Below are 22,683 nucleotides of genomic sequence, written 5' to 3' on the forward strand. Positions count from 1 at the left end.
CAAATCTGCAAGGCCATGACTTGGCCTTCAGTACATACATTTGAAAAATTTTATCAAGTGCATGTAAGATGGAATGAGGATATCGCCTTCGGGCGCAGTGTTCTGCAGGCAGCAGTAAGTCCTCAAGTCTGGGGGTTACCCTACGGGTTGTCTCCCTCCCCTCAAGTAGCATTGCTATGTGACATCCCACCAAGTAATTACTTGAGACTGTGTCCTATGATGTACGATAAAGAAAATAGGATTTTTAAAACGGCTTACCTGTAAAATCCTTTTCTTGGAGTACATCATAGGACACAGAGCTCCCGTCCCTCTGTTTTATGGGGTTAGAGTATATTGCTTGGCTACAAAAACTGAGTGCTCCTGGAAGGAGGAGGGGTTATATAGGGGTCAACTTCCTGTATTGGTTATACCAGTGTGAACACCTGAAGATAGGCCTATAACCCACCAAGTAATTACTTGACTGTGTCCTATGATGTACTCCAAGAAAAGGATTTTACAGGTTGGCAGTTTTAAAAATCCTATTGTTGCACATCACATATACAAGATGGAAGGTTGCCTGTTTTGTCTTGCATATACTGCCTTATTGGCTGCATATCAGAAAGGACACAGCAGTGAAGGTTGCTTGTCTTTTTCAGATTTTTGCTTCTCAGCTGAGACACCTTGAGGAAGGTGACATCTCTGCTCAGTATTGGCATATTGCTACACATCAGACATACACAAAGATTAAATGTTTGTGCCCTGTATGTCCTATATTTACTGCCTTATTGTTTGTATATCAGGCACAGCCCGAGCTGTGTTTCTCATTGATCTACCTTTCTGCATCTTGGGGATGCACAGCAGGGGGTTGTTGGCTGCACTCCTCTCAGGGAGTCACAGCATTGGGGGACACCTCACTTTTTCGACCTGAAAATTGCTGTTTCCCTATGACCTGTGTAATCTTGATCTGTTGGACACACACGCACGCGCCATAGTGTATAACTTTTCATGTGTCCTGCAGCTCCAGGTTGCGTCACACGGGTGTGCGAGCCCTAAGCTTATCTGTCCCTTCTGGTTGAGGTTTTGCTACGCAGCAGGAATACTCATCATGGAGTTGTCCTATTTTGCAGAAGACCAGAAAGATTGCAGCTGTAAAGGCTGTCCTTTTTTTTTTTTTTTTTTTTTTTTTTTTTTTTTTTTTTCCCCCCCTCTTTTATGTTGCACAGCAGAAATACTCAAGATTGAAGCTTGTTGGTGCTTTGTTTCATCTTGCCTTACTGCTCTTCAGAAAAAAAATGCTGCAGGTTGCTTGTGTCCTTAGTGTTAGTTCTATCTGAACTACACTACAGAACTGCATAACAGAAAGAATTGTCTTGTGTTCCATATTTTACCCTGTGGCATAGCAGAAACGCACAACACAGGAGTTGGTGTTCATATTGATCTTATAACTGTATTTGGTGGTTTGTCAGAAATACGCAACATAGAAGTTTGGGTCTTTCTGTCTTGTATTTATAGCCTTGTTTTGCTGTACATCAGTAAAACACAACAAAGGGGTTTCCCGTCCTTTCTGTATTTTATATATCAGTTATGACCTAGCTAGCTGCACTTCAGAAATATGCAGCATTTAGGGTTTGCTTGTGTCTTAATGTTTTTACATCTTGGCAGCACATCAGAAACCCAGACACTGAGGACTGTTTGTCTACATTGAGGTTCATATTTGGGTCTCTTCCCATATTTGATATATTGGTTTAGCTAGTCACTCAGATACACAACATTGTTTATGCTTGTGTCCTTTCAGTCTAAATGGATTGTGCCGTCCCCACAATCCTATGATCTTTTTATTTGTGATATTACATGCATCACCTCTTTGTATTTCAGCTTTTTCCATGGAGGGGCCAGGAGTTCTAGCTGCAGATGTCACATGTCAGAAAGCCTCGACCCCTTACATTCAGGGATGCCAGAACCATTTCCTATGGCTGAAGCCCAGTAGGGTTATGGGACACTGGAGGAAGGAGATAATGAATCGCCCTGTTTAGTAAGAACTTGGAGAGTTCTGTTCAGAGTATTGGGGGCATGAAGATGAAGTATAAAGATGTATACCCAACCGAATAGGTTTCCGTTCGGTGCATGGCCTTCATGTCGCCCTTCTAGTAAAACTAGACTTAGCAATATGGGTAGTCTACTCCTGCTAGGGACTTTAATCTCCTGAAGTAGGCTCTCAGGCATAAGTATTGCCATAGATTGGGAATGCCTTAAACCCAGGGATCAAGCTTCTGTTAATCTATTACTCTTAAGTAGGCTTCCCTTTAGTTTTTGACGTAAAGGTAAAGAACAAAAAAGTTCTGTCAGGGCCCACATTTTTTTGCAGTTTAATTTCCCTGAACAGGGTAGTGTTAAGAGGCACTCTTATTGATCAATGTAGTGTCCTTGTCTTGCAACCCAGGTCTCTGATTTTATCTTTTTAGTGGTTCTAAGTAGCACCTACAGGCACAATAGGCCATGGTTGTTAGATGTGTGAGACAGGCAACATTGCTAACCTACAAGTTTTAACATATTTTCTGACTCCATTTTTAAGAGCCCATTCCACCTAGATACTGCATGCGAAGCGGAAAAGGCACGGAAATCTGTGGAGCAGACCTGTAGAGCAGCCACATGATCCAGCTAAGATACCTTCATCGAGCATATGGAGTGGCGGTAAAGCTCACTGCAGAACCAAGATTCGCCAAGAGGGTCTTGCAGTGGCCTCACCCTAAGGTAGGCCTGAGTTCCTTGTTTATCCCCTCAGGTGTGCCGCCCTGGAAGAGGACTTGAGAAAGGTACCAGGTAGCTGTCTTTCTAAGAAATCTTCCAGGACGGCAGGCCTACTTCCCACCCGTTGGAGGAGGGAAAATTGTAGAAAGCTAGAAGGTGAGTGCCTATGAGGAATGATTTCCCTTGTGAACCGGGTTCAGGCGTTACTTCGCTACAAACTGAGGATCAAGGGGAAGGGTGGGGACTTAAAACAGCTGTCAATTGTTTCCTTTAGGGAGGAACCTCTCATCTCTCAGGTGTGCCGTCCTGGAAGATTTCCCAGAAAGGCAGCTACCGGTAAGTAACTGGTACCTTTTGGCATCAGCTGGGAGCAGGGTACAAAATGTTTCTAACATTAGTGATGCCATGAAACACAGTGAGTGTCCTTAAATTCAGAAAATGTGGCACAATAGTGACTTTCCAAGAACTGGCCTTTCCTCCAAGGTGTCAAAAAATGGACTGGGAGGCTGCTAAAAGGCCTTCGGCAACATTAGTGGAACCACAGTGAAGCATGGTGGTGGCAGCATTATGCTTTTGGGGCTGTTTTTGTTCCTGTACTGGGGCTTTAATCAAGGTAGAGAGGCTAGAACTCTTCCAAATACCAGTCAAAAATATAAAAACCCTCGTGCCTCTGCTAAAAAGCTGATCATGAGGAATTCCATTTTTCAGCATGACAACCCAAAGTGTACCTACTAAATAGAATGGCCTCAGCAGAATATCGGTTTTGAAATTGCCCAGACTTGATTCATATTGAAAATCTGGGGTGACTTGAGGACGGTTATGCACAGGAGATGCCCTCACAATCTGAGTGATTTTGCAAGGAAGTGTGGGCAAAGATGTGCCACGCTGAATCTCCTACCCCAAAGGACTAAATGTGGTCATATAACCAAAAGGTGCTTCAACAAAGTATTCAAGTGGGGGCATATTTATGCTTTTGGGGGGGGGGGGGGGGTTGATCAATTTACATGCGGGAAAATAATTTTATCTTTAATATCAAATCTTAGCTTTTTTACAGAGGTGTGTAATGACTATTTGAGTCCTGGATTACCCCTTGCATGTCCAAAGTGGCACTAAAATCTCTTTACCTATAGTTGTCAAACATGCAGTGCAGACCAGTTCTTGTAGGACCCCAGCACCATTGCATAAGTAATTTTTGGACTTTTTCAGCTGATTAAAGCCCAGAAGAAATCACTGAGGCGAGAGCAAGTCCAAAGACTTGAAGCAGAAAAGAAACGGCTGCATAAAGTCCTGCAGATCCAGTACTTGCTGCAGTCTTTTTCTCAGGATCACATCCAGGGGGACTTTAAGGATGGACTCAATGGAGCTATGCACCTCTCTTTCAAGGAACAGGATTATCTTACAAAGTTTGCGAAGCTCATCTGCCACAAGAGGTTCAAACACATGAGGTAAAATTTGGAAACAAATTTTTCCACCTGTAAAAGGGTTGGTGATATTGGGACATCTTAGAAATTGTGGACAGCAGGTTGGGAGAAGGGGCCACCAGACAATGTTTCATGATTTTAATACAATTTTTATTATTTTTGAAATTCAGAAGAAATTGTGACCCTTTTTTAGCCAGATATATTTATTTTCTGCCCAAAACCTAGGTGTTTCTACACGCTCTGTGAGGAGACAAACTGAACATAAAGGGCACCTAATGGTGCTAGTCATTCAGTGCAAGTCTAGATTGGAGGTTTAAGATGAGACTTGTTCTAACCAAGGGTCCTTTAATTCCTGTTTAGTGCTGATGGGCTAGCCTAACCTTTTTTATGTAGGATAGTTTTCAGCTCTCGTGTTGGAGATGCAAGAACTGTAAGGGTGGCCATAAATGGATCGAAATTGGCCCAATTCAGCAGTGACTGGCTAAATTTCGTTCCATGTATGGGCAGGCTGGTTGTACAGAAGTTGATCCACTGATCGACTTCTGTACAACTCTCTGGGTTTTTCCAAATGGATTGGTGCCAGCTATAGCCTGTGGCACTGAATAGTGTAGTAACACGGTGTGTGGATGGGAAGATCTGATTGTGTGGCCAGCTTTAAGTTTTTGCTGAAAACCAGGTGAAATTGCCCATCAGTTACTGCATGTTGATGGTTTTTGTTTCATCAGTCTAGAAGATGAGATGGATCAGTCGGCTGGCTACTTCTGGAATCTGCTAGAGGGCAATGAGAAAACAGTGGCTGGAACCACCTGTAAGTTTACTGCTAAAGCCTTGTAAGTCTTCATATGAGGAACAATTATGTGAGGGCACTGCCTCTCATACCATTAACTTGGTGTATTAAGTCGAGATGTTTGTCTTTGGATGGATGAGTAAGGGTTAAAAGCCCATCAGGGTTAAATCCTCACCTGGATCCCTGCTGGAAAGACTTACCCACTTAGTCCACAAAAGATGGAAAAAAAACTTGTAATATTGCAGGCGTTGACACCTGGGAAAAAGGCGTGGATTTTTATATTTTATGTGGGGGAAGTGGCAGAAGAGGGATTTCCAAACTGGCAAGACTTGGAAAGATAATGTGAGTTGTCATGCTACAGGACTCGCCTGTCTTTTCTGCATAGTAAGCCATTGACTCAGACTAGAATGCAGTTAAAGTGGCTGTAAACTCTCCCTCACAACTTTGTCCCATGTAAATCAGCATAAAAAACCCTAATGAACACCGATCTTGTAGATATCTCCTTACTTAGTATTGTAATCCTTTGTTCTTTAGAATGACATCACTGAGCATGCCCAGATCTCCTCTGATTTACAGCACACTCTGTGCTCATCTGTTATCAGGACTTCCTATGGCACACCACTGATATCCTGGGAGGCAGCAGAATCATTCAGAGCTTCCTCCTACACACCATGTGACCATGTGACATCACATGCAGTGTAAACCTGGACATTACTGCAGTCTTATCAGTTGAAGCTGATAAGACTGACAAAGGCAAACATTAGACAATTGGCACAAGTAAATACTATGAAATAAAACAAGTCGGCTATGAACAGGGAAGCAGGGTTGCCATAGAAACGTTGGATTGAGAAGGAGGCTTGGTTAACAGTACAGGAAGTGCACAATGTAAGGGCAGAAATACTCCACTGTGGAAAATACTGAAGATGGTGCTGCCTAACCCCTGGAAACAAGTTTTTGTTTGTTTTTGTTTTTTAAGTTTAAACAGTAAGTAATATGTGATTTGGGCTGGATTAGTGGCTATAGTTTGATAATTACTTATTTTTAATGGACTAAATGAAAAGAAGCATCAGTGGGAGTGTTTACTTCCTCTTTAAATCCTGTTGGAAGTCATGACCTGGCATATTTTCTTAATTTTTATTGTGGAGCAAGGGACATTTCATTTGATGTCAACTACCCAAGGGTGTTTATCTAAAGGGGTCGCCTTACCTAGCTGTTAAAATCTGTGGTATCTTTTGCAGTAGATACTAGACATGTTCAATTTGTTTAGTTCCAAATTCGTTGAATTTTGCGAAATTCGTTCTGAATTTTTGCATTTCCGGATTTCAAAATTTGCGAAATTATGAATTTCTGAAATTTCCGAAATTAAAAATTTTCGGAAATGCGTAAATTCAAAAATTTGAAAATCAGAAAATCTGTTACTTCTAAAAAAACTATTAAATTATAGGTATTGGAATTCCCTTTCAAATTTGTTAGTGAACGTAACGAGTACAGACTTATCCAAAGTTACAAATTATCTGAAATAATGACTACCACATCTAGCCAAATGGAATGTAACTATCTAATAAACCTTTTTATTTGTTCCATTTGTTTAGCTTCGGCATTCGTTTCAGAATTCAGATAATTCGTAACTTTGGATAAATTCGTACTCGTCAATTTAATGGTTATTAAACTGATTTTCTTTTTCAGCTTTTCACATTTTTGGACTTTCAAATCTTTGAATTCAAGAAATCCCAAAAATCGAAATGTGAAAATTCCTGAAATTTCCGAATTTCCTAAAAAAAAAAAAAAAAAAAAGCAACAAATAAATTTTGTCAGTGCACATGTCTAGTACATACAAACTTAAGATACAACTCTTCAGTAAAGATTTTTTTTAAATGCCTAAAATACACTACCCTCCTGGTAGGCATAACCTGTTTACTCTTTACTTAGATAAACATTTGAAAGACCTCATTGCCAGAATGTTGGATTGTGGCTACTTTGAAAATGTGCCTAATCCTCCTCCAGAGAAGAAGCCAGAAGTTTTGCCTGAGAAGCCGCTGAAAACTGAGATTCACAAAGTGACAAAGTTAGATGAGCTAGTGAGAGCGCAAGGTATGCATGTTTGAGGTTTTTGTCAAACCTACACTGATGTTTTATTCTGTTTATCCAGTCATATAATTTGCATATCCCTGTCACATTGCATAGCTTAACAAGGTGGTCTACACCACTGTTTCTAGTGGGCAAGGCTTCACAATGGACAAATCTGTCCAGTTTTCTATGCAATATCTGCACCATGTTGCATTCAACATGCACTGCACCACACCACCAAAGTTGCCTTTTGGTACTGTCCAGTAAAGTGCCTGTTTCAGCAAAATGCAGGCGTACAGCCAGCATACTGTATATCTTTCACTGCCAGACACAAACTTTGAGAAGATATTTTGCTGTAATAGCTCTACCTTAAAACGCTTTAAGGCCAAACCTGGTTATACTAGTAGAATTAAATTCCAAATTTTATTAGGGCTGTAAAAATGTATTGATGTTTTTTATTTTTCTAATCGGTAGTGGGGTCCTATTACGTTTGACCATAATGACAAACTTTTAAAGGAGATGACCATTTCCCCCGCACTGTGTGGTTTCTGTTTGAGTCAATTTGTTCAAAAGCCAAATATTTACACATGAAAAATCAAAAGTACTTATGAATAACATTGGTCGAGTCATTGTGTCCTGAGCATTTTCACATGAATGTTCAAATCTAGTGTATGTAACCTAAACTAGGAAATTAATTCAAAATGTGTCTTTTAGAGTCATTTGTGGAGTGTGTGAAACCTGACCGTGACTGTCAAGAGGTAAGGTTCCATCACTTTAATGAGAAGTTGTTTGACTTGTTCTTGTATGGTCAAGCTTGGAGGATACTAAAGCAGAATCCTAGGCACATAATTGGTTCATTATATGTTCCACCTGTTCTTTGTCCTAATAGCTGCAAACTGAGTGAAGTCATCCTCCCATGAGTACAACAAACTACTTTCTTGTTCTGAAGAAATGGTAGCTGTGTTGAGCTAGTGGACGTATGGTTACAGCAAAATGGCTGGCCAGCTTTGCACTCTCTTGTGGAATTTCAGGACCTGAATCTTTATTTTTTATTTTTTTGGCTCCAAGTAGAAGTTTAACTCTGACCTTCCACTTTCCAGCTTTCTATTAGGCCCATTGTGCTGAGAGCTAATCAGATGAGGCCCACAGAAGTGCAGAAAATGGAGGATGTCAAATACATAAAACCAGAAGCCATAAAAGCTTGGCCAGCAGCTACAATCGTAAAACCGCCAGAGCCAAAGAGGTGGCAGACCCCTCATTCGCTGATTTCACTCACCAAACCCTGGCAGGGGCCAGTAAGCACTCCTCAACCTGAAGCCCTGCCTTTAAAGATATGCGAACCAGAACCACCAAAGGAGGTAAAATCAACTGTTCAGCTAAATCAACTTTTCAAAATAGCTTAGCTTTCTACCAGTAAAATGTGGTGAATATGCTAAACCTACCCAAAGGAGATGGCTGCAAATCTATTTAACAAAGTGTAATCTTGATGGAAACAATTGGCAGCTTTCCTAGGGTAGCAATGTATAATGGACTTTCATAGTTTTTGTAGTCAGGAGTATGCTTGCATTATTGGTGGCCAGTGGTATATCTTTTGGGGGAGCGGCAACTGCACAGAAACACTTCCCCCATCGGCATCATGGCGGTATGCTCACCGTATGTCTCCTCCCTCGGCCAATAGGGTAGCCTCTACTTTTTTGGCCAATCGGGAACCTAGTCTCAGGACCTGCTTCCTGATTGGTCAGGAGGCAGTATCAGTGTGACGATAAATTTTCATTGGCTATTGTCACACAACTGGTGGGGCTTTTGGACCCAGTGCTTTGCATCCCGAGCCTACCCTTGAAGCCTAAATTGGATAGAAGTCTACACACCCCTGTTAAAATGACAGGTTTCTGTGATGTAAAAAAATTAGACAAAGCTACATTTCAGAACTTTTTCCACTTTTTTTTAATGTGACCTATAAACTGTACACAATTGAAAACCAAACATCTTTTGTGGGGGAGGAGTAAAAATAACTAAAAGTGGTTGCATAAGTGTGCACACTCTCTTAAAACTGAGGCTGTAGTTGTATTCAGAATTAAGCAATTGCATTCAAACTTCCTGTAAGTAGGAGTCGGTACACACCTGCCATCATTTTAAAGTGCCTCGGATTAACCCCAAATAAAGTTAAGCTGTTCTAGTAGGTATTTTCCTGATGTTTTTTTGCATCTACAGCAAAACTCATGGTCTGCAGAGAGCTTCCAAAGCATCAGAGGTATCTTTAAAAGGTATCAGTCAGGAGAAGGGTACAAAAACTTCCAAGGCATTAGATATACCATGGAACACAGTGAAGACAGTCATAAAGTGGAGAAAATATGTCACGACAGTGACATTACAAAGAACTAGACGTCCCTCCAAAATTGAAAAGACTAGGAGAAAACTGGTCAGGGAGGCTGCCAAGAGGCCTACAGAAACCTTAAAGGAGCTGCAGGAATATCTGGCAAGTACTGGCTATGTGGTACATGTCACATCAAAATCCCATATTCTTATGTTTGTGCTATGGTTTAGAGTGCAAGACTAAAGCCTTTTCTTATGAAAAGCATCAAAGCTTGGCTAAATTTTGCAAAAACACGGTAAGTCTGCCGAAAAGCATGTGGGAAGATGTGTTGTGGTCTGAAACCAAGGTTGAACTTTTTGGCCACAATTCAGAGATATGTTTGGTGCAAATACACTGCACATCACAAAAAAAATACCCACAGTGAAGCATGGTGGTGGCAGAATCCTGCTTTGTGGCTTTTTTTCTTCAGCTGGAACAGGGGCCTTAGTCAAAGTGTATTTATGAACTGTTCCAAATATGTCAATATTGGTACAAATCCTTCAGGCTTCTGCTAAAAAGCTGAACATGAGAAACTTGCAACATGACGGTGACACAAAGCATACAGCCAAAAGGAATGTCTTCACCAGAAGATTAGATTTGGAATGGCCCAGACCTGAATCCAATTTGAAAATCTGTGGGGTGATCTGAAGAGTGCTGTGCACATTCCCTTTGCAATCTGACAGATTTGGAGTGTTTTTGCAAAGAGTGAGCAAATATTGCCAAGTCAAGATGTGCCATGCCGATACTAATACCCCAAAATACTGAGTGCTGTAGTAATCAAAAGGTGCTTCAACAAAGTGTGTGCAACCTTATTTTATTTTACTCCCTGCTCCCCTAAAAGATTTCAGTTTGCTTTTCAATTGAGTTGTACAGTTTATAGGTCACATTAACCACATCAGCCCTGGACCATTTGGCTGCCCAAAGACCAGAGCACTTTTTGAAATTCAGCACTGTGTTGCTTTAACTGAAAATTGCGTGGTCGTGCGACATGGCTCCCCAACTGACATCCTCCCCACAAATGGAGCTTTTTAGTTGTATTTGATCACCTATGCAGCTTTTTTTGCGCTATAAACAAAAATCATCAAATATTGAAAAATAAAGCAATATTTTTCGTATATTCCCAAAAATATATCCTTTTACCTCAGTTTTATAGCGCCTACAAAATAGGGGATGGTCTTATGGCTTTTTTTTTTTTTTCGTGACTGACATGGCGAACATATCGGACACCTTGACAACGTATTGGGACCATTGTCGTTCATACAGCGATCAGTACTATAGATTGCAAGGATTACTGTAAAAATGACACTGGCAGTGAAGGGGTTAACCAGTAGGGATTGCTGAAGGGGCTAAGTGTCCTAGGGATGTGTTCTAACTGGGAGGGGGTGGGCTACATGTGGCACGACAGAGCTGTGATCAGTGTCCTGTCACCATGGCCGTCTTTAATATTGATTGAACCCTGGGCAAAACTTTTCTTGGGGGGGCCCCCCATGCAGTTTCGCTCTCCACCTGCTCTGAGACATACAATAAATAGCTAGACTCAAAATTCGTTTACTGAATCAGATCAGGCAGCTATTGCGATTGGTTGCCAGAGGTTACATTGTATCATTACCGCTCACTGACTGGTTGCTAGAGGTTACAGCACATGATTTCTGCTTGTTGATTGGTTGCTAGAGATTACTATGGATATGACCTCAGGGGGGCATCATATAAATATTATGCCCTCCTGAGGGGGGCATGAGACCCTCTACTTACATATATGAATGCTGCTATTTACATATGAATGCCGGTAATTTACATGTAAACACAGGGTCTGCAGATGAGTCATCTGTACACAATAGGACAGAGCTGGGCAGCATTAGTAGCAGCACTTCACACTGAGATATCGGGACACAGCACAGTACTAAAACTTCAAGGGACGAGGTAATTTAAACCAGGATGGTTGGTAAGTATGATGCCACAATGCCGCATCTTAAAGGCGATGTAACTGTACGTTGATATGCCCAGCTGTGCCATTCTGCCGCCGTATATCGACGTGACATGGCTCTTAAGTGGATAATGGTGGAAGTCTGGAATGATTTGTGGGGGGTTTTTTGTCAAACATTTAACAGGGGCATGTAAACTTATGCCCACTGTATTGGAGCCTCTGGCTCTAATCATGTGCTGCTTAAAAAAAAAAAAAAAAAAAACATTGGCATCTATGCATGTAGATTTAAAGGGCTGAACCATGGATAGTGGGGTTGCGTCTTTATGGATGCGCTGTCACCATTGGTGACTATGAAAAGCATGTTCGGTGGTGTGTGTGTGGGGGGGGGGGGGGGGGGGGTTTGTTTTGTTTCAGGAAGTGGGTGAAGCTGTTCTAATTATGGTGAACTCAGTTGGCAAATTGCTCTTTATGTAGTAGGATGCTATGTTAGTGTAGGCAAACTTAAGTTATGACTCATGATTAGTTAGCCAGAAATTGGGTCAGGATTACTGCAGGTCAGTCTGGATGGCTCCAGAGGGCAGGTCTCTGGTACCTCCCCCTGGATCTTAAATTTGGAAAAGCTTCTATAAGTTAGTGGGTGGAGGGAAGGAGTGACTGACCTGCATACTTGAGGGAATGTGGCCAATCCCCTAGGTCAGCCCTTAAAGCCGAGTTCCACCCAAAAATGGAACTTCCACTTTAAGGAAAGGTGACCCCCCTGACATGCCACATTTGGCATTTTTGTTTTTTTTTGGGGGGGGGGAAGCAGATACCCTCTTTTTAGAGGGTTCCAGCTCCCACTTCTTCCCGGTGCACCGCAAGGGAGATTACTGCTCCTCGCATTGGTAAACCCCCTGGGAGAAGCGCTCCAGAGTCCAGCATTTGCATCCATAGACACAGAATGCTGGACTTGGCCCCGGCGCCTGCATCATTGGGTTTGATTACCAGCAGCGGGAGCTAATGACTGCGCTGCTATCAAGAGCAGAGAACCCCGGGCAGAGAAGGTGAGTGCGTCTCTGCCCAGGGAACAAACGGGTGCAGGTGAGTAAAACGGGGGGGGGGGGGGGGGGCGGCTTGGGGGTCGGTCAGTGTCTGAAGTTTTCACCTCAATTCATAGGATGCATTAAGGTAAAAAAAACAGGAGGGTTTACAACTAGACATGTGCACTGACAAACTTTTTTTTTTCCATTAATTTTTCTGCTTTTTTTTTTTTTTATTTTTTATTTTTTTCAGAAATTCTGATTTTCCAAAAAAACTTCGGAACTGAACAAATTGCACATGTCTGTTTTCAACCCCTTTTTAAATGTAAAACATGGAGGTTCTTTTTGTAAAAAAAAAAAATTGTATAGAGTATCAAAGTATAGGTTTAAAAGCCATTGGTCTCATTATGGCAGACATGTCCAAAGTCTGGCCCATGGGGCATTTGCAGCCCCCACTTGCATCACTTATCACTTTAGTGGCCCCCAAGCTCCACATAGGGTATGGATGAGCGATAGGATTTCTCAGGGGATAAGAATATCTAGGTGCCTCTCGCTAAGCTGGGGTGTGTTCCTCGGATGTGTTCCAAAGCCCATTGGGAAGCTGACAGTTCGCAGTGCCTGTGATTGGCTGCACGCTGTCAGCATCCTAGCAGGCTTGTGCACATTGACTTATGAATGCTCCAGGTCATCCTTGAAGTGAGACACTCAGGGATTTCTCAGGTGATAAGTACTGTTAACGGATAGGCAGGTAGGCAGAACAAAACTCTGGATAGCCGCACACTGGAAAGACTTGAAATCCAGTGTTTTGTTGAAAAATCGTAGGTCATATCACATCAGGTAGTCCACAGCAAAAAGAAAAGCGGGGTGCAATAAAGCTGACACGTTTCGCACTGAAATCAGTGCTTAAGCAATGAGTAAGCACTGATTTCAGTGTGAAATGCGTCAGCTTTATTGCACCCCCTTTGTTTGTTTTTTTTGCTGTGGACTACCTGATGTGACCTACGATTTTTCAATAAAAGATGGAATTTCAAGTCTCTTTCCAGTGTGCAACTATCCAGAGTTTTGTTCTGCCTACTTGCCTATTGTGTATCAGCCAGCACCTGGGGCTCATTAATAGGAGGAAAAGCTTTTGCCCTGGAGGGCTCTCTGTGGTGTGTTTTCTTTTAACAGATATAAAGAGAAAATTTATTTAAAAAAGCGCTAATCGTTGTGGGGGGCCAGAGAGAAATATATAAAACTAGCTGATCGGAGCCGGAGAGATGAAGGCAAATTACAAGTGGGGCCCAGAAAGACTACAACAAATAGCTCATCCTTACCCTGATCGGAGCCTAGGGCCCACAGAAGTGATAAAGGCCAGATTTCTCAGGGGATAAAGAGAAAATGCATGTTTACTAAAAACTGATCTCATCCTTTCCCTGAGTGGAGGTCTGGAATTTGTTGGGGGCCAAAGAGGAAATATGTATCCAAATAACAGCTCATCCTCACTTTTCACCACACAGCCAAAAAGGTAGAATTCTTGTTAAGCAGTCTATTGGTGTATCGGACAAACGCACTTAGACCAAAACCTCTGGCACTACTCAGGTAAGGCAAGTTGACTGTGAGGGCTGCCGCTTCCAGGACAAGTGTAAAGTGGAATATTTCTTCACTGAAATACAGAACCACTGTTTGATATGCCAAGAGACTGTGGCTTTTTATAAGGCATTTAATGGCAAGACACTACCAGTCGTGACATAGCACATACAACAAGCTAACAGGGCGTGCCCGCAGTGAAAAGATGAAGCTTTAACGTCATAACCGCCATTTTTCACAAGAGCCTGTCAGTCAAATGAAAATGCCTCAAAGACTAGCTATGAGGTGGCAACGTTGATTGCTAAAAATGTAAAATCTTTTGCTGAGGGTGACTTTATCAAAGGATGCGTTATGAAAATGGCTGCTAATATCTGTCCTAAGAAGCAAAAGATTGCCAACATCTGCCTGGCTCGTAACACTGTAGCACGGACAAATTGAAGAGATTTCATTGGATCATTGACATCCAAAAATTGGATCTGGACGACTTTTCAAAGGCCTGTGCTTTCATCAGAGGCTAATCTGACATAGCTCAGTTGCTGATGTTTGAGAGGTGGACGATGAAATGAATGTGACTGAAGAGCTACTTGACCTCCAGAGCCTTAGAGACCAAACGAGAGGAAAATATTTAGTTGTTCACCCATAGATGACATGATATTGCCTTGAAACAAACTTACTGGGATTATTAGTGATGGGTAGGGATGAGCTTTGAGTTTGAGTCAAACTCGTGTTCGACTCGAACATTGCCTGTTCAGCGAACAATTTGGGCTGTTCGCAGCAAATTCGAAAAGCCGGAACACCCTGTACAAGTCTATGGGCGAAATCTATAGTGCTAATTTTAAAGGCTAATATGCAAGTTACTGTCCTAAAGTGTTTGGGGACCTGGGTCCTGCCCCAGGGGACATGGATCAATGCAAAACATTTTAAAAACAGCTGTTTTTTCAGGAGCAGTGATTTTAATGATTAAAGTGAAACAATAAGTGTAATCCTTAAAATTTTGTACCTGGGGGGTGTCTATAGTATGCCTGTGAAGGGGTGCATGTTTCCCGTGCTTTGAACTGTCCCTGCACAAAGTATCATTTCCTAAGGAAAAAAAGTCTTTTAAAATCACTTTGAATTGTCGGCTCCCGTAATACAGAGAACACTCAATGAGTGTTCTCTGTATTACGGAGCCGACCATTGATTGATGAAAAATAAAAAAATAGTGTGGGGTTCCCCTAAATTCAATTACCAGGCCCTTCAGGTCTGGTATGGATATTAAGGGGAACCCCGTCAAATTTAAAAAAAATTGACGTCTAGTGTTCCCCCCCCCCCTTTTCCTGCGGCCTGCCAGGTTGAGTGCTCGGATAAAGGGTCTGGTATGGATTTTTAGGGGGGGCCCCCTTTTTTTATTTGACGTGGGGTTCCCCTTAATATCCATACCAGACCTGAAGGGCCTGCTAATTGAATTCAGGGGAACCCCAAGCTTTTTTTTTTTTTTTTAAATGAATGAGTTGTCGGCTCCGTAATACAGAGAACACCAATTTTTTTTTTTTTTCCTTGCGAAATGACACTTTGTGCAGGGACAGTTCTAAGCATGGGAAACATGCGCCCCTTCACAGGCATACTATAGACACCCCCCAGGTACGAAATTGAAAGGAATATTACACTTTTATTGTTTCACTTTAATCATTATTAAAATCACTGCTCCTGAAAAAAACTCGGTTTTTAAAACTTTCTTTTGCATTGATCCATGTCCCTTGGGGCAGGACCCAGGTCCCCAAACACTTTTTAGGACAGTAACTTGCATATTGGCCTTTAAAATTGGCACTTTAGATTGTGAACGTTCGAGTCCCATAGACTTTAATAGGGTTCTAAAGTTCACATGAAGTTTAGGTCTGTTCGCAGGTTCTGGTGCGAACCGAACAGGGGGGTGTTCGGCTCATCCTTAGTGATGGGACACCTGCCATGGCTGGTGAACGGAGTGGATTAGCAACCCTGATCTGTAACGAGGTGATCAAAGGAGGCAAAGCTATTAAACTCCATTGTATCATTCATCAAGTTCTCTGCTAAACATCTCAAATATGACCATGTTATGAAACCGGTAGTAAAGATTATTTTCATTCGCTCTAAAGCCCTGTGCCACCGCCAGTTTAAACAGTTTCTACTGGACATCCAGGCTGAATACGAAGAGGTTTTATAGCGCAACGATGTAAGATGACTGTCAGGTCTGCACTAGACATGTGCATTCATTTTCGTCCGAATGAATTTTCGTCCGAATTTCAGCTATTTTCGTTTTGACAAACGATAACGAAAGCACAGAATCCGAAAAACCAAAGATCCGACATAAATGCTTTATTTTCGTTTTCGTTGTTAAAACAGTTCGATATAGAATAGGAGATTCAACGTGACTGACAATCTGTGTCTATAGAACCTGTGGTCGAATGTGCCTAACCTTACCTCTTAGTCCAAGATTATATAGAGAAAATATTCAACAGAGAAAAAAGATTTGACAGAGAAGATTCTGCAAGTTACTGTCCTAAAGTGTTTAGGGACCCGGGTCCTGCCCCAGGGGACATGTATCAATGCCAAAAAAGTTTTAAAAACGGCCATTTTTTCGGGAGCAGTGATTTTAATGATTAAAGTGAAACAATAAAAGTGTAATATTCCTTTAAATTTCGTAGGGGGGGGGGCGGTATCTATAGTATGCCTGCAGTGTCATTTATGCAGGAAAAAAAGTGCTTTAAAATCACTCGCAGCTATTATGAATTGTCTGCTCCGTAATGCAGAGAACACTCATTGAAAGTCATTGATAAAATAAATAAATTTTTAAAAAAAAGCGTGGGGGTCCCCCAAATTGAATTACCAGGCCCTTCAGGTCTGGTATGGATATTAAGGGGAACCCCCCGTCAAATTTAAAAAAACATTGACGTGGGGGTCCCCCTAAAAATCCATACCAGACCCTTTATCCGAGCACGCAACCTGGCAGGCCGCAGGAAAAGGGGGAGGGGACGAGAGCGGCCCCCCTCCCTCCTGAACCGTACCAGGCCACATGCCCTCAACATTGGGAGGATGCTTTGGGGGTCTGTGACCCCCTCAAAAAAGCACCTTGTCCCCATGTTGAGGCAGAGAAGGGCCTCATCCCCACAACCCTGCCCGGTGGTTGTGGGGGTCTGCGGGCGGGGGGCTTATCAGAATCTGGAAGCCCCCTTTAACAAGGGGACTCCCAGATCCCACCCCCCCCGGTTTGAAATGGTAAGGGGGTAAAAAAAAAAAATAGTTAAATAAGACAAACACACTTTTGAAAAATTCCTTTATTAAAAAAAAATAAATAAAAAAAGATTCCAGTGGTGGTAATCCACTCTTGCTATCCAGCGACGGACGATCATCACTGAGACACTGCAGGGATTCCGGCGGCCTGACGTTTTATATGCGGAGGGGAAACTCGGGGGTTCCCCGTGACGTATGGGTGACCCCGCCCCCCTCTGATGTAACGGAAACCTGCCTGTTACATCAGAGGGGGGCGGGGTCACCCATACGTCACAGGGAACCCCGGGTTTCCCCTTGCGTCAGAGGGGGGCGGGGTCAGGTGACGGGTGGCCCCACCCTCCGCATATAACAAACGTCAGGCCGCCGGAATCCCCGCAGTGTCTCCTCAGTGGAGACAGAAGGTGGATGTATTCGCTGCGCTGATTCAGATGAGCCATCGCTGGACCACGGAGAGATGATCGTCCGTCGCTGGATAGCAAGAGTGGATTACCACCGCTTTTTTCAAAAGTGTTTGTCTTAACTATTTTTTACACTTTCTTTGTGAAATGGTAGGGGTACTTTTGTACCCCCTTACCATTTCAAACGGGGGGGGCGGGATCTGGGGGTCCCCTTGTTAAAGGGTGCTTCCAGATTCTGATAAGCCCCCCACCTGCAGACCCTCACAACCACCGGCCAGGGTTGTGAGGATGAGGCCCTTGTCCTCATCAACATGGGGACAAGGTGCTTTGAGGGGTCACGACCCCCAAAGCATCCTCCCAATGTTAAGGGTATGTGGCCTGGTATGGTTCGGGAGGGGTGCTCTCATCCCCCCCTCTTTTCCTGTGGCCTGCCAGGTTGCGTACTCGGATAAAGGGTCTGGTATGGATTTTTTTTTTTTTTATTTGAAGCGGTGTTCCCCTTAATATCCATATCAGACCTGAAGGGACTGGTAATTGAATTTGGGGGACCCCCGAGATAGAGATAGAGATAGAGATAGAGATAGAGATAGAGATAGAGATAGAGATAGAGATAGAGATAGAGATAGAGATAGAGATAGAGATAGAGATAGAGATTATATTTATATTTTTTATCAATGACTTTCAATGAGTGTTCTCTGTATTACGAAGCCAACAATTCATAATAGCTGCGAGTGATTTTAAAGGAATTTTTTTTTTCCTGCATAAATTACTTTGTGCAGGGACAGGTCTAAGCACCAGAAACATGTGCCCCTTCACAGGCATACTATAGACACCCCCCCCCCCCCCTACGAAATTTAAAGGAATATTACACTTTTATTTCACTTTAATCATTATTAAAATCACTGCTCCCGAAAAAAACTGCAGTTTTTTTAACTTTTTTTGCATTGATACATGTCCATTGGGGGAAGGACCCAGGTCCCCAAACACTTTTTAGGACAGTAACTTGCAAATTTAGCCTTTAAAATTAGCACTTTAGAACCCTATTAAAGTCTATGGGACTCCAACGTTCACAATCTAAAGTTCACACGAAGTATGCTATATACTAGCTCCATCAAATCTTCTTTATACATTCGACAGACACCATAAGCCTTCAAAGACAGATTCGACCGTAATTCATGTGGATTTTCGGACGAATGCAATTTTTGAACGAAAAACTAAATAAATAAAAACGAATTTCGGGAGTAACGAAATTAATAAATTTTTCGGACTAAAACGAAATTCCGAAACGAAATATTTTACTCTGCACATGTCTAGTCTGCACTGCAGCATTTCTGCTCTCAAAGGAAATCTGTCAATTTCGGAACAGAGCGCGTGATGACGTAATGCGCATCACGGAGGGAGGGGCCTGAGTAAGCCGGCCAGCCCGCAATGAGGACCTCTCCGACAGCGAGGAAGGCACAGGGGAGTGGCTTCAGGGGTAGAACAGGAGGTACAGCGCCACGGAGGAATCTCCACATCCCCCAGCCCCTCCGCTGGGTCCTCACGCCATGCCATGAGCAACTCTGGAGGTAATTTAAGGCAAGACGCATGGAAGTGCTGAGGTACGCAGCCTGGCAGGCGACGGGAACCACCAGCATTAAAGTGCCCCCTGGGATAATTGAGTATGCAAACACATGCAAGTATATCGGAGCATATACACTAACCAGAGGAAGTCGTGAGTTTCTTTTAAGTGGTAACAATAGCCATGTTAAGCAAGAGGTCAGTAATCCTACCGTATACCTGTCGGCATTATGGATTAGGATTGGGAAACAGGATTCTGGCATTGGAACTGTACTTCTTCTTTTTATTTTTATTTTTTTTAATGGGAAGGTGAGTGGCCCTGAAGGCCCTGAGTCCGGCATTAGGTATAAAACGCATCTACTAAACGCCCCGCAATATCACCCCTATCCCAAAAAAAGTACCAAGAGCAGATCCAGAAGCATCGCCAGTGGCGACTGACGACCCCCCCCCTCCATCTTTAAAAAAAGAGTAAAATGGGGTAAGGGGCCGGGGGGGAAGCCCCCAAACTAGTGGCCCTCCAACAAATGGAGAGATTGGACAAAAGGAGGGGTACAGACAAAGCTGGGGAAACACCTGACCGGTCTGGGGAGGACATATTAACAGAGAGCAAGGTTGAATCTAGTATGGCTGACTATTTAAATGTATCTGCAATACTTACTAAAGGGGACATGCAAGAGATGTTCACAGGACTAGAGAACATGATTAAAGCGGAGCTGAATCTGCTGCGAACAGACCTGGGACAGTTATTAGTAAAGGTGGAAGCGGTGGAGGAGAGAACAGATAAACATGCCAAGGAGGTCTGTATGTTAAGGGAACAACTCAAAACAGCTCAACAAAATCAAAGAAATATCCTGTATAGACTAGAAGATCCGGAAAACCGAGACAAAAGGTTAAAAGAAGCTGATATGGGCAGTCTATGGAAAAAAAGACCTGAAGGAAATTACAAAAACAATTTAGTCCCTTGCTAGATAGAGAACCAGGTGATTTACCCAAGATTGAAAGAGTACACCGGGTGGGAAAGGCGACTAATATAGGAGCCACCAGACTGAGACACATAATTCTATTGCGATTTTTCGAAGAGGAGGCTGAAATCTGGTGTAAGTTGAGAGGAAAACCCCCCTTGCATTATCAAGGAACAGATGTCCAGGTATTTGCAGACCTGGCCTCTGAAACCTTGCCAAGAAGATGGCTTCTGAAACCCCTTCTGACCAAGATGCAGGAGCAAAATGTAAAGTATATGTGGGGGTTCCCAGCCTGTCTGATTGGAATAAAGGAGGTGAGATCAGCTAAGCTGAGATTTCCGGAAGATTTGCCAGAGTTTTGTAATAAACTGGACATCAGGCCCCCCGCGTTGCCATTATGGGGGGATGAGGGGGGCGGGTACTAAATGGGCCAAGAGGAGAGAACAATCCAGAGCTGCCAAATAAGGAAAGAGCAGTGACGGGGGGGGGGGGGGGGGGGTGATGGTTGATACATGGGAGGAGTGTCACGAGGGAGGTCGGATTGCCCCCCCAGGTCTTTCTTGGCTTCACCTTGGGTGAAGAGGGCTGGAGGTGGCCATGACATTATGGAGGACTAACAGCTCAGAGGCCCAGTCGGGGCTGTGGGGAATCGAGGGATGGGGGGGAGGGGGGAGTTGGAGAGGGAGAAAAGAGCACCTCTGGTGGCACTGATGGGAGGAAAAAAAAGGGGGGGGGGCTAGATAACGGATAAGGATCCAAAACTAGGAAAGAATAGATATACATTTTTTAACTTGCCATGTAAGAGGTCTTAACACCCCTAGTAAAAGGCATAACATCTTGGAGTTAAAAAGGCTTGGAGCAGATGTGGTGTATTTACAGGAGACTCCTCTCCCTCACACGTCAAAAGTGAAACTGTACTCAAATGGTCATCCTACGTGGTTTTACAGAGATGCAATATCAAAAAGGGCAAGAGGTAGCAATAGGGTTTGGAAGAAATATACAATTTAAACTAGAGGAAAGACAAACTGACTCAGAAGGCAGATATCTTTCCCTTAGGGGTTACTTAAATGGTATGGAATGTACCTTGGCAAACATATATGCGCCTAATAAAAAATCAGATAATATACTTTAAGGTAATCCTGGAGAAACTTTTGGAGTTTAAGAGGACAGGTAATTTTAATGGGAGATTTTAAATTTCTGTTTGAACCCAAAGGTAGTGCGTCTCGTGTGCGGGGGACTAAGTGTTCAGTTAAAAAGGATCAAGCAAATACTGCGTGTCTGTCAGTTGGTAGATTCATGGAGGATTCAGCATCCCAGAATACAAGACTATACTTTTTACTCCCCTGCACACGAGACTTACTCAAGGATAGATTATATATTGGTGGATCATAATGTGTTGGGAAATATTGTTGAGACTAAGATAGAAGCCACCACATTATCAGATCATGCACCAGTAAGAATGAAAATAGTGGTCCGGGGGATGCAAAAGCATAGGGGGAGTTGGCGATTAAACGCACTACTTCCGAAACTAAGTAGATGGTAGAATGGCAGAAGAGCTCAAACAGTATTTTTTAACACCGATGTCTCAGGGTTAACTTTGTGGGAAGCCCATAAAGCCTATATAAGGGGGGTTCTCATAGCCATGGGATCGAGGAAGAAAAAACTTGCGAAAAAAAAAATTATTTTTTAGTAAAGCTGAATTAGAACACAAATCCTCCCAGGACCAAAATGGAGAACTATACCAAATTTTTTTTCAAAAAAGGGATGAACTTACTAAAGAATTACTAAGCGATACCTGTGGGGAAATAAGCCCAGCAAACATCTAGCCAGAATGCTGCAGAAAAATCTATAAATTTGAAAAAATACAAACTAAAAATGGGGAAATGGTATATAAGACAGGGGACATGGCTGAAACGTTCACAAACTATTATAAAGGGTTGTATGATGTAGAACAGACGGGGGCTACTGGGAAGAAAAAGCGATAAAAACTGAAATGCGGACCTACCAAAAATTTCCGAATGACAGTTATTGGAAGGGCCCATCACAGAGGAGATTAGAGGGGTGCTGAGTGACGTCCACCCGGGCAAAAGCCTGGGCCCGGATGGGTTTATGACTCTCTATTATAGAAAGTTTTAATGAGATTTGAATCCCTAAGCTGTGTGGGTATATGAATGGGCTAGGAAAAGATTGAGATGAGCAAGGAAGTGTCGGAAGCTATTGTAGTCCTCCTGAAGGAAGGAAAGGATGTCTCGCTGTGTTCAAGCTACTGGTCAATATCCCTATTAAATGTGGATATAAAACTGTACGCTAAAGTACTGGCAGGGAGGTTGAGGGGTCTGTTGAACATGCTGGTTGATCCAGAATAGGTAGGTTTTGTGACAGGGAGGGACGAGATAATGGGATGATAACACTGTTAATACTACAAAACATAAAGTAGATCCCCAGGTCTATTCCTGTCGACGGACGCAGAGAAAGCGTTTGACAGGGCAGACTGGGGATTTATGTTCCAGACCCTAGATATGTTGGGGATTGGACTGAGAATGAGACAACGTATCAAAACATCAGCCAACAGCTAGGGTAAAAATAAACGGGGCAGTATCTCCGTCCTTCGAGCTTAAGAATGGGACAAGACAGGGATGCCCCCTGTTCC

General features: G+C 42.9%; 1 protein-coding gene across 1 annotated transcript in view; it reads left to right on the forward strand.

The window, feature by feature from the left end:
- Positions 1–22,683, forward strand: part of CAPRIN2 (caprin family member 2) — a 125,028-nt gene that overhangs the window by 44,194 nt on the left and 58,151 nt on the right. Inside the window, exons 4-8 of the mRNA XM_077469014.1 lie at positions 3,934–4,172; positions 4,874–4,956; positions 6,865–7,026; positions 7,717–7,760; positions 8,103–8,360. Coding sequence (XP_077325140.1) covers positions 3,934–4,172; positions 4,874–4,956; positions 6,865–7,026; positions 7,717–7,760; positions 8,103–8,360 — 786 coding nt within the window. The remainder of the gene's footprint in view (positions 1–3,933; positions 4,173–4,873; positions 4,957–6,864; positions 7,027–7,716; positions 7,761–8,102; positions 8,361–22,683) is intronic.

Source organism: Lithobates pipiens, unplaced genomic scaffold (assembly GCF_037356315.1).
Source record: "Lithobates pipiens isolate NorthernLeopardFrog02 unplaced genomic scaffold, aLitPip1_a1.2 Scaffold_8, whole genome shotgun sequence".
NCBI classification, from domain to species: domain Eukaryota; kingdom Metazoa; phylum Chordata; class Amphibia; order Anura; family Ranidae; genus Lithobates; species Lithobates pipiens.